Here is a 12,507-nt window from a genome sequence, read left to right on the forward strand (position 1 = left end):
TACTACTCGGGGGGCATTATGTATAAAGATGCTACTACTACTGGGGTGCATTACATATAAGGACGCTGCTACTATGGGTGGGGCATTACGTATAAGATGAATAAGATTGTGCTACATTGTGGCGTAATTTTAAATGGGGGTACTATTGTATGGCCAAGCCCCTTACTTGTGAGACCACACCCCTTTTCCCGGCACGCGCCAAAGGAATATGGGAGGGTGCAAATTTATAGTTTGCAGGGGGGCGCCGAACACCTTAGCACCGGCCCTGAGTGCATGCACACTGAACGATATCGCTAACGATATCGTTCAGTGTCATCATCCTGAACATGCAGTTTCTGATGATATCGTCAGATTGACTTGCATGTTCGGACGATAGGCGATATCATTAACGACCCGTGGGAGCGCGCATTGGGGTCATTCTGAGTTGATCGCAGCAGGAATTTTGTTAGCAGTTGGGCAAAACCATGTGCAGTGCAGGGAGGACAGAGGTAACATGTGCAGAGAGAGACAGATTTGGGTGTGGTGTGTTCAATCTGCAATCTAAATTGCAGTGTAAAAATAAAACAGCCATATTTACCCTGCACAGAAACAAAATAACCCAGTCAAATCTAACTCTCTCTGCAAATGTTATATCTGCCTCCCCTGCAGTGCACATGGGAGGTCATTCCGAGTTGTTCGCTCTGTAAAAATCTTCGCATCGCAGCGAATTTCCGCTTAATGCGCAATGTCCGCACTGCGACTGCGCCAAGTAAATTTGCTATGCAGTTAGGATTTTTACTCACGTCATTTTCATCGTTCTGGCGATCGTAATGTGATTGACAGGAAATGGGTGTTACTGGGCGGAAACAGGCCGTTTTATGGGCGTGTGGGAAAAAACGCTACCGTTTCCGGAAAAAACGCAGGAGTGGCCGGAGAAACGGAGGAGTGTCTGGGCGAACGCTGGGTGTGTTTGTGACGTCAAACCAGGAACGACAAGCAGTGAAATGATCGCAGATGCCGAGTAAGTCTGGAGCTACTCAGAAACTGCTACGAGGTGTGTAATCGCAATATTGCGAATACATCGTTCGCAATTTTAAGATGTTAAGATTCACTCCCAGTAGGCGGCGGCTTAGCATGAGCAAATCTGCTAAAATCCGCTTGCGAGCGAACAACTTGGAATGACCCCCATGGTTTTCCCAACTGCTAACAAAGATCCTGCTGCGATCAACTCAGAATTACCCCCATTGTTAACGATATTGTGTGTACACACTGGATGATTATTGTAACGATGTGTCGTTATCGTCCACATCGTTCATAAAATCGTCCAGTGTGTATTGGGATTTACCCCGGACCACTTTTCTGGGGTCCTTTCTCTCCATCTACACCGCAAGGCTGGCTGGGTCACCTTGGCCCGTCTCCTGCCCTGCCCGGTCATGCAATCGACAGTGGAGATAAAATATATATATATATATATAGAGGGAGAGAGAGAGAGAGATATGTATGAGTGGACAGGACAGCTCATATATGCATATACTGTATACAGTGGCGGATCTTGCCACGGGCAAGCAGGACTTTTGCCCGGGGCGCCGCCTTCCGGAGGGCGCTGGCGCCATCCGGAGGGCGCCGCACCGTGGCAAGATCCGCCACTGCTGCCCGCTGTGTCCCTGTCCGCCTCCGCTGCCGTCCCCGTCCCCATCCCCGTCCGCCTCCTGAAGGGAACTAGACGCTATGCGTCTAGTTTCCCTTCCTGGAGAGTAACTTTGCTGAGCGGTGCGCGATGACGTCATCGCGCACCGCACAGCAAAGGTCCTCTCTACGAAGGGAACTAGACTCATAGCGTCTAGTTTCCCTTCGTGGAGAGGACCTTTTGCTGTGCGGTGCGCGATGACGTCATCGCGCACCGCTCAGCATTCAAGCGGCGCTTTTAATGTACAGGGGGCGTAATTGACCACGCCCCCTGTATTAGGCCACGCCCCATTTCCTGCCCGGGGCGCAGAGCGCCCTTGAACCGGCCCTGACTGTATATATAGGGAAAGGTACAGTATGTATGAAAAGACATGTCTGGCAGATAAGGGGTGGACTCATTGGCGTTTCTATAATGGGTGCAATGGGTGTGGTGCACACAGCCCCATCCTCTGTAGAAACGCCCCTGGGTGGACTCCTCAGGCACAGTTATATTGTGTGATGTATATGGGTATATATATATATATATGTGTATATGGGTGTATATATACAGTATACATCTGGCAAGAATGCAGTTAGTTTACTGGTAGTCAGGATCCCGGCAGTCAGGAGACCCAGGCCAGAATCCTGACAGCCAGCCAAATGCCGCCAGTCAGAATCCCGACCACAGCCCCAAATTCCCACTCAGGTAAATATATGTATATATACAGTATATGTCTGTCAGATATGGGGTGGGCTCCTCAGGCACAGTGATATGATGTGTGATGTATATGGGTATATAGATGTGTATATGGGTGTGTATATATACAGTATATGTCTGGCAGATATGGGGTGGGCTCCTCAGGCACAGTGATATGATGTGTGATGTATATGGGTATATAGATGTGTATATGGGTGTGTATATATACAGTATATGTCTGGCAGATATGGGGTGGGCTCCTCAGGCACAGTGATATGATGTGTGATGTATATGGGTATATAGATGTGTATATGGGTGTGTATATATACAGTATATGTCTGGCAGATATGGGGTGGGCTCCTCAGGCACAGTGATATGATGTGTGATGTATATGGGTATATAGATGTGTATATGGGTGTGTATATATACAGTATATGTCTGTCAGATATGGGGTGGGCTCCTCAGGCACAGTGATATGATGTGTGATGTATATGGGTATATAGATGTGTATATGGGTGTGTATATATACAGTATATTTCTGGCAGATATGGGGTGGGCTCCTCAGGCACAGTGATATCATGTGTGATGTATATGGGTATATAGATGTGTATATGGGTGTGTATATATACAGTATATTTCTGGCAGATATGGGGTGAGCTCCTCAGGCACAGTGATATCATGTGTGATGTATATGGGTATATAGATGTGTATATGGGTGTATATATACAGTATATGTCTGGCAGATATGGGGTGGGCTCCTCAGGCACAGTGATATGATGTGTGATGTATATGGGTATATAGATGTGTATATGGGTGTGTATATATACAGTATATGTCTGTCAGATATGGGGTGGGCTCCTCAGGCACAGTGATATGATGTGTGATGTATATGGGTATATAGATGTGTATATGGGTGTATATATAGTTATATACAGTATAAGTCTGGCAGATAAGGGGTGGGCTCCTCGGGCACAGTGATATCATGTGTGATGTGTATGGAAATATATATGTGTATGGGTATAGACATACAGTATATGGCAGATAAGGGTTCGGGATATTATATGTGATGTATATGGGTATATAGATGTTTGTATATATGTCTGTGTGTGTATATATATATATATATAGTATATGACAGATAAGTGTGGGCTCCTCAGGCACGTGTAATGTATATGGGTACATAGATGTGTATAAATGGGTGTCCATGCACAGAAAATGGCAGATGGGAGTGGCCTCCTCAGGCACATTGATATCATGTGTGATGTTTATGGAGCTATATATGTGTATGGGTATAGATATACAGTATATGGCAGATAAAGGTTCGGCTCCTGAGGCACTGGGATATTATATGTGATGTATATGGGTATATAGATATTTGTATATATGGGTGTATATATATATATATATATATATATATATATATATATATAAATATATATATATATACATACAGTATATATATATATATATATATATATATATATACATACATACAGTATATGACAGATAAGGGTGGGCTCCTCAGGCACATGTGATGTATATGGGTATATAGATGTGTGTATATGGGTGTGTGTATATATACAGTATATATATGACAGATAAGGGGTGGGCTCCTCAGGCACATGTGATGTATATGGGTAGATATATGTGTGTATATGGGTGTATATAAATACACTACAGCATATATGACAGATAAGGGGTGGGCTCCTCAGGCACATGTGATGTACATGGGTAGATATATGTGTGTATATGGGTGTATATATACAGTATATATGACAGATAAGGGGTGGGCTCCTCAGGCACATGTGATGTATATGGGTAGATAGATGGGTGTATAATATATACAGTATATATGACAGATAAGGGGTGGGCTCCTCAGGCACAGTGATATCATGTGTCATGTTCATCTCTTATCCTGGGATTCCTCAGCCCCGGAGGAGGCAGCAGCAGTGTATTGGGAGAAGCAGGGCAGGAGACAGGGTGGGTGGGCAGCGGTGTCGCCCGGTGCAGCAGCTGTTTGGGCAGCAGAGGAGGAGGAGGAGGGTAACGCCGGCTCCTGCCCTGTGTGGCACCGGCGGCGGCGGCTGGAGGAGACTGGGCTGTGTGTGTGCGGCAGGACAGGAGTAGTCTCCCTGCAGCCGGCGGCTGGCTGACTGATCTCACTAACAGGGGCTTCTGTGTAAGCTGAGGCTAAACAAACACAGATGGGGCTCAGTGTGCACTCAGCAATGCTCAGCCAGCAGCAGCAGCACTGACACTCTGACCATCACACAGCAGCAGCACACAGGACATGAGGAGTCCCCAGGTGCTGGAGGGGCCCCACTGGAAGGGCCACTGCATCCCGGGCATCCCTGCTGTCGGCATCAGGAAGAGGAAGAGCAGGGAGGGCATCCAGCAAACTTTCACAGTGGACCTGAAAGTGGAAGCTAGGGGCAAGGGGGCTGAGCAGGAGCAGGCTCCGGGAGCCGGGCTGATGGAGGATGCCCTGGACTTGAGGAGCGGCAGCCTGGCGGGGAAGACGGGGTTACTGCCCTATGTGGGGGAGCAGAGGACTGTGCTGTGCCAGAGACCCCCGGACACTTCCTACTTGTCAGTCTCACAAGTGACAGATCCCTGTGCATCGCCCATGAGACGGCTGGGGGAGACTGCTGGCGTCTCAACTGAGATCAAAGCCATTCAGCAGACCAGGAGACTGCTGGCCAATGCCAGGGAGAGGTCCCGGGTGCACACCATCAGCGCAGCCTTCGAGGCTCTCAGGAAGCAGGTACAGAGGTCCCCTGTGTCACATGTAGCATGTCATGTCTGTGTGGCACATGTAGCATGTCATGTCTGTGTGTCACATGTAGCATGTCATGTCTGTTTGCCCCACAGTGTCACATGTAGCATGTTATGTCTGTTTGCCCCACACTGTGTCACATGTATCATGTCATGTCTGTGTCCCACCTTGTGTCACATGTATCATGTCATGTCTGTGTGTCACATGTATCATGTCATGTCTGTGTGTCCCACCCTGTGTCACTTGTATCATGTCTGTGTGTCTCACCTTGCGTCACATGTAACATGTCAGGTCTGTGTATTTACATGAAATGCCATTTCTATTCCTTTATTATTAGCCCAGCACCAATATGCCAGTCATTGTCACACTGACCAGCAGAGCTGACAATCCAATTCACATAAAGGTGACTAGATCAAGATGGGGAGGATCTGGGGTCCATCTACCCGTTGCGTCTGTGCCAATGGGCACTTTGGATAAATTGTGCTTACAGTGTAGAAATGCCAGCTACCTCTTTCAGCTTGCTGGACTGGTAGGTAACACCTGGCACTAGTAACACCTGGCACAGACTGGCATTAGTGTGCACTAGGCTGTTCTGTGGTGTATTCTGTGCTGGCCACATGCCAGTATATACACAGACATATACTGCCATGCCATGCCCCCAGTACGTATATATACCTCATTATACGCACTTTAGCGGTCATTATTTGTAGCGGCAACCTATGCTGTAGTGCTGCACAAGAAGCAAAGCACTCAGCACAAATTGATATAAATTTGAGATGAAAGGTCAGTGGTCACCTGTCATTGCTGGGATGGCATGAAACTCCTAAATGAGGTGGAAGCAACCCGACTGCATCACACCTTTACCTTATTGGCTTACTGTAACATGATTGGCTCACAGCCTTCCATAGGATGCTCTCCAGCAGCCAGGTACGCTCTGCTGCAGCTGCTGAGTCACCTGGCCAATTACAATGAGTCCTGCCATGCAGCCTTGGGGTTTTCTAGCCCTTCAACTCTACTTTTGATGTCCTAAATGTTATTTATTTAAAAAAAAAAGGTCATCCCTGGGTAATCCATCCAGCCCTGCCCCCAATTTATGATTATGACATGACTCCGCCCCTTGCGCAGTAGTGCAGGCATATGCTGCAAAATTTACCGGTACCTGCCATTGCACTGTAGGGGCAGAACAGAAAACTTCCACTCTGTGGAAGACAGAAGAGCTTGTCCCAGAGTCTAATCTGCGCTGATATGTGACATCATCATTGCTCTTTTCATACTGTTATTAAATAGGCGTTTTCACTCATTTTTGCATAACTAGAGAGATATGGAGGGGTGGAAAATCATATTGCCAGGCCTCATAGAAAAAGTTGAGGGATACCCAGCAATGGGGGCCCAGCGTCCTAAGACCCCCACTCTCCTCCTTATATGTGGGAAATGGGGACCATTATTGCAAGGCCCCGAGGAGTACATTTACTAAGCAGTGATAAGAGTGGAGAAGTGAGCCAGTGGAGAAGTTGCCCATGGCAACCAATCAGCATTGAAGTAACATCTATAATTTGCATACTATAAAATGATTACAGAGCTGCTGATTGGTTGATTTCTCCACTGGCTCACTTCTCTGCTCTTATCACTACTTAGTAAATGTTCCCCTCAGTCAATTCATTGCCAACATGTATGTTACGTTACAGTATTAGCGATGCCGTCCTATGCTGTAATCTGTCATCTCTTCTCTTGTGTCATTTCCTCTGCTGAAGAATTCAGAACCTTGGTTTGACTGGAAATGGCTCAAATCAGCGACTTCCATGATAGAACAGAATGTACAGCTGTAACATGCGGAAGGTTCCCCTGATGACGTGTTAGGGACTAGCAGAATTTTGCTGAGTGGAAAGGGATTCCCAGCGCAGATCGCCAGCGTTAATAAGTGAAACCCCCCCCCCCACAGGACACCGCACGTTTGCAGAGCAGATTCTAAGCTCCCGCCTGTAACTTGAAGCCCGGCTCGGTGGAGGAGTGGTGACCTGGTGACACAAATCAGAACTGCCTTGGGATGCATTATCTGTATTTCTGTGAATGGGGATTACAAACCCTTCTCTGGAACTGCGCATAGTGCAAGAGGGCTTTGATCTCATTGACAGCCTCATATATTGATATTGGTGCAGATTTACTACCCCAATCTACACACGTCCTTTCATCCTCCTTTATATTATTACTGAAGATGAGAGTTTCCTATTCGCAGCCTTTTTATTTTTTTCGTGTGCCCCTTATTCTATTTTACGTAAATTCCTACTTAAACTCATTCCGTGTTTCCACAGTACCCACTGATACGCGAACCTCTGTACATTTATATAGAATAATATCTGTAAATTGTACCTAAGGGCCCATGTAATGCGTTTGCAGGTGCAGCTGCTGTCTGTGATTGTCCCCTGCGAATATCCTTCGGTATTGTGAGTCTTACATATCTATGTGACCACACTGCCCCCAGCCCCGTACTGGGGGCAATTGACCTAATTCAGACCTGATCGCTCGGTAGGGTTTTTTTGCAGTCCAGTGTTCGCATAGTCGCCGCCCACTGGGGAGTGTATTTTAGCTGTGCAAGTGTGCGATCGCATGTGCAGCCGAGCGGTACAAAAATAGTTTGTGCAGTTTCTGAGTAGCCCAGGACTTTCTCAGCCGCTGTGATCACTTCAGCCTGTCCGGGACCGGAATTGACGTCAGACACTCGCCCTGCAAACGCTTGGACACGCCTGCGTTTTTCCAGACACCCACCTTCTTCTTGTCAATCTCCTTTGCGAACGCCCGTGCGAATGGATTCTTCGCACAAACCCATCGCTGATCGGCGATCCGCTTTGTACCCGTGCCACGCGCCTGCGCATTGCGGTGCATACACATGCGCAGTTCTGACCTGATTGCAGCAGTGCAAAAAGTCTAGCGAGCTATCAGGCCTGAATTAGGCCCAATGTGCCTATCAGCATTTCCTCTAGCCCGATCCTTTGTGCATGAGATCAGACGGATCTCTACATACACACAGCTCAGAATAGGGCGGAACTCTGTGCACACCGGTTTATTCTACAGGCAAACACCTGTAATGCCCACCCAGCTCCAAGTGAGAAACCACTAAGCGGCGTAAGACTCAGATTCGCTCGGAAGTACATATGCAGCCCGCAATGCATGCGCAGTTTGCCAAACTATTGCCCAATCTGTCTCTCTTTTATGGGTCCGATGCAGTGTTGAACTTACGCAGAGCATCTTGTATCTATTGGCAGTGTGCATGCCCCAGGACCAAGCACACCCAAGGACAGGTGATGCAGAATCGTTCAGTACACAGACTGTTGAAGGGTCTCCCTGATCTTGCATATGGATAGGAGGTTGTATACCAAATATTTGTGTACTTCTGGGCATTTTGGTGAATACAAGCATTTATCTGCATGCAAAAATGTTACATTCATTTTTACATTTACATTTTCATTTGTTCATTGACAACGCATCTTCCGAATGGCCGTCACAGCTCCGGTAAGCACACAGATGTAATACAGAAGTTGTCAGGGACTGTAAGACGCGATGTTCTGACTGAGCCTGTGGGCTCTGTGCACTTTGCTCTACCAGGCTGCTGTTTTGTAAACCTATTTGGACATTTTGTTCCCAGGAACTTCATGTACTTTTTATTACAAAACAACAAAGCGGCTTGGAATTATGTAGTAGTGGGTAAACAGAACGGTCGTGGCAAGTTTTTGATTATTTCTGGCTTAGACCTACTCTCTCGGATAGCAGCAGGAATAATTACCAGCTACTGTTGCATGGCTGCGTGGAGGGGGATGTGAGCGTGGCCAATCAGTAGCTGCAGGTTCCTTGATAGCGGAGAGATTGAGCGTTTTGATTGGTCCCTCTTTTCAGCCAACTGTGGCTCAAGGCCCCAAGAATAATCGCTGCTGACACGATTGGCCCCTTGGGTAGGGCATCGAAAACTGCTCGTCTCATTGCAGATAGGCCTGGCACAAAGAGTGGAGTAGAGTGTGACTTGGTGATGTTAGGCTCATCAAGGTTCCCACTCGGTCCAGCCAGCGGATGTGCAACAGGTAAGATTCATTTAAATCTTTTTCAGTTTGGAGGACTCCTTCCAACCAGCATTGAGTCCATATAGTCTCTTCAGCTGAACTCCTCATAGCTCAATAGATTTTTATACATCCTAGGAGTTTGGTGGAGCAGTCCAAGCCACAGCGGTCGTTGGGGGAAGGGGGCTTGTACAGGTTAAACTACGGAGGAATGAACCAAAACACGACAAACCCCTTAATTCTATAGAAGCCAGAGGAATGAAAAGTATATAAGAAAGAGCGGCTCTCCTAAGATGCCAGGTCCTCTCCAGCTATGAATGAATCCACAGCGGCTGACCAGGGAACGGCCATAAAACAGTCCAGACACGTCCGAGTGGACCTGCTGGCTTCTGATTGGCCACTGGTGGTGATCAGTTGGGAGCTGCCGGCACACACATTTGTCTATGTGTTCCTCTGGGGCATCTCCACTGTTTGGTGAGTACACCAAATGGCGTGGACAGGGCAGCAAGGAGACGAGTATTACATATAATGGCAAATTTTCTGGCCATTACTTTTATCATTGATTCTTGTCTCGGTTGCATTTTCCTTGGTACATTGGATCTTGTTGGGCATTATTACCGGTATATACAGTATTGATTTAATTTTTTTCTTGACTGGACGGTCTTAATGGAAGCCCATATTACACACGGGCATGCGTGGTATTTCTGGTTAAAGCTCCCTGATTTGAGAAGCCTGTTGCGGCCTCCCTGTAGCATATAGAATAACCGAAGCTGAATATTAGCTGTTTTATCCAGTGTGCAGCATGCATACTCCCAGGCAGGGTGCACGTGTCTGCTACTGTTCATGTCACCCCCGGAGGCTTCCAGTGGACATCATGCTGCCTGTATGGAAAAAAGATAGGGTCAACAGGAGCACGTGGCCTGTGCTGAAAGCTCATCTCACAGGCGGCTCTGCAGAGTGTTGGCTGCACATGAGTTTGGATGGGCTTCCTGGCTTGATTGCGCAGCGAGTCTCCTGCTTTACTTCTTTACAGCAAACGCCCCCCAAAGCCAAACTAAAACTGTTCAGCAATAAAGGAAAAAAAAATTGTAAATTTTTTCCTTTTCCTGCTGTTCCATATACTGGAGATTAGATATAGCAGCATGGTAACTAAGTGGATAACATGGCTGCCTCACTGTACTACGTTCTCTTCCAACCAGGGCACCCTCTGTGTTGGGTTTGCATGTTCTACTGGTGTTTTTGTGGGCTCCTGTTTTTTCACGCAGTCCCAAAACATACTGGTAGGTTATCCGTTATTGCTTGCGTGATACAGGATTAAGGGGGACATGTACTAAGCAGTGATAAATGTGGAGAAGTGAGCCAGTGGAGAAGCTGCCCATGGCAACCAATCAGCTGCTCTATATATGTTTATAGTATGCAAATTATAAATGTTACATCAATGCTGATTGGTTGCCATGGGAAACTTCTCCACTAGCTCCCTTCTCCACTTTTAACACTGCTTAGTTTATGTCCCCCTTAGTCTATGTCAAGGGCTGATGGGAAAAGTAAAGCAAGCTGTAAATCGCTGTGTATTACATAAGAAAACCAAAAAAGGTCAATAATAATGAAAATCAGTCCTATTGAGGCATGCTCCACTGGGATGTGGGTCCCTATTGTACTTTTTTGTTAGCGATGTACATGTGGGTACCTTTTAATACTATGCTCCCTCCCAAGCGGAACAAGAAGTGCACATCACCGCCAAGGCTGCACAGTCACGCCGTGTTGCTGCCGTAGCCATACCATATGGTAGTGTGCAGTGTGCTTCATAAGTGCTAGATCCTCCCTGCCCTCCTCTTCTTCCAAATCACTTTAAAATCTCCCATGTGCTCCAGCGGCATGGCAAACACCGCGATGAGCGAGACATCCCGGAATCAGGACACCTGTGGGGGCAGACCCTTGAAAGCGTTAATGTCATATCCTAAATCGAGGTAATTTGGGAGGTATGCATGTTACACTTTGAAGTGGGACAGTATAGCGGCGGCCAACCTGTATTTTCTATATTATTGCTGGACTGGATCAACCTCTAGCCAAACATCTTTAGAATATGCATGAGTCTGGCCTGCAGCCAATCAGAGCAGTGGAATGTGCACAATAGACTTAACAAGCAACAGCAATGAGATCAGATATATATATATATATAATATTATATATATGGTAGAGCACTGCTATTCAAGTCATTCAGCCCTGTGCATGTATAGGGGAGCTATTCCCACCAAGGTGAATAGGGTTAAAAAATGTAACTTGTGAAAAGGTGAATAAGTTATTCGGTTTAACAAGTTTGAATGTTGCTCCCGAGAGAAAAATCAAAGTCTCTCTGACAGGGAAAAAAAACCCTTTTTTCCTATTTATAATAAAGAAAAAATACTTTTCGAGAAGCAAATGACGTAATGAGGCCAGAACTATTCCGAAGTGGACATTTATATGAACCTTCTGGAAGATTTTCCTGGCGTCTGACGAAGCAGAAACAAAGAGACAGCTCAGTTACACAGTGTTCCAGGAGACTCATCCAGCACGGGCCAGATACGTCCCCAGTGGGACTCTAAAATACTTCAACTCCCTGAATAAAAATAAACTCTTTGAATTAAAAGATAAGGGAATGCAGCAGCTTATTGTGGTACAAAGTCGACTCAGCGCTATGCTAAATATCCCTTGAGCGGCCGTACAAATAGGGTAATATTTCTGCCGTCTGTTTCGATGCATTTCTTAAATTCTAATTTGTTTATTTTTTGCTCTTTGTATAAGCAGTCCACACATGCGGCCTGACGGAGGGCACCTGCCGCAACTGGGAGCTACTGGAAATTTGCAGCGGGACGTTTGTTTTAAAGGGGCAATAGCTTACAAGACAAAACTATTCTTTGTAAGTGATTGCCCGTTTAAAAAAAAAAAAAAATCTTAAGATCTCGGACCCCATAACATCTTGCCGACAATGTTCTGACGTTAAGTTGGGTGCACATATTCTGTCTATCATTTTCTAGGATGCAATAGAGAAATGTTAGCTAAAATCTGATTGGTTGCCACGGGCAACACTGCCGCTGTTTAGTAAATCTTAATTCTGAAGATGTTTTCCACACTTCCGTTATCATTCTCAGTAACCAGTCACTTTGTAATGTCACTCTTTGTGAGATATGCTCCTTCCGCAGCCTGGCTGCGCTGCGTCCAGTACTTGTTATCGTTATGGTAATGGAGATGTAATTCACAGCGGCGCCAAAAGGAAACCGCTTCCTGTAATTTGACACCTATCATTTGTAAACAATGGTTACTTAAAAAGTTACCGTGATTCATTTTTCCCTGCCTGTTTCCCGACG

At 46.3% G+C, this 12,507-nt stretch overlaps 1 protein-coding gene across 1 annotated transcript in view; it reads left to right on the top strand.

Annotated features, from left to right (window-relative positions):
* The first annotated feature begins 4,297 nt into the window (after window positions 1-4,297).
* Window positions 4,298-12,507, top strand: part of ATOH8 (atonal bHLH transcription factor 8) — a 43,462-nt gene continuing 35,252 nt past the window's right edge. Inside the window, exon 1 of the mRNA XM_063924968.1 lies at window positions 4,298-5,105. Within this exon, the coding sequence (XP_063781038.1) occupies window positions 4,632-5,105 (474 nt within the window). The 5' untranslated portion in view covers window positions 4,298-4,631. The remainder of the gene's footprint in view (window positions 5,106-12,507) is intronic.

This window comes from Pseudophryne corroboree, chromosome 1 (assembly GCF_028390025.1).
Source record: "Pseudophryne corroboree isolate aPseCor3 chromosome 1, aPseCor3.hap2, whole genome shotgun sequence".
Classification (NCBI taxonomy): Eukaryota; Metazoa; Chordata; class Amphibia; order Anura; family Myobatrachidae; genus Pseudophryne; species Pseudophryne corroboree.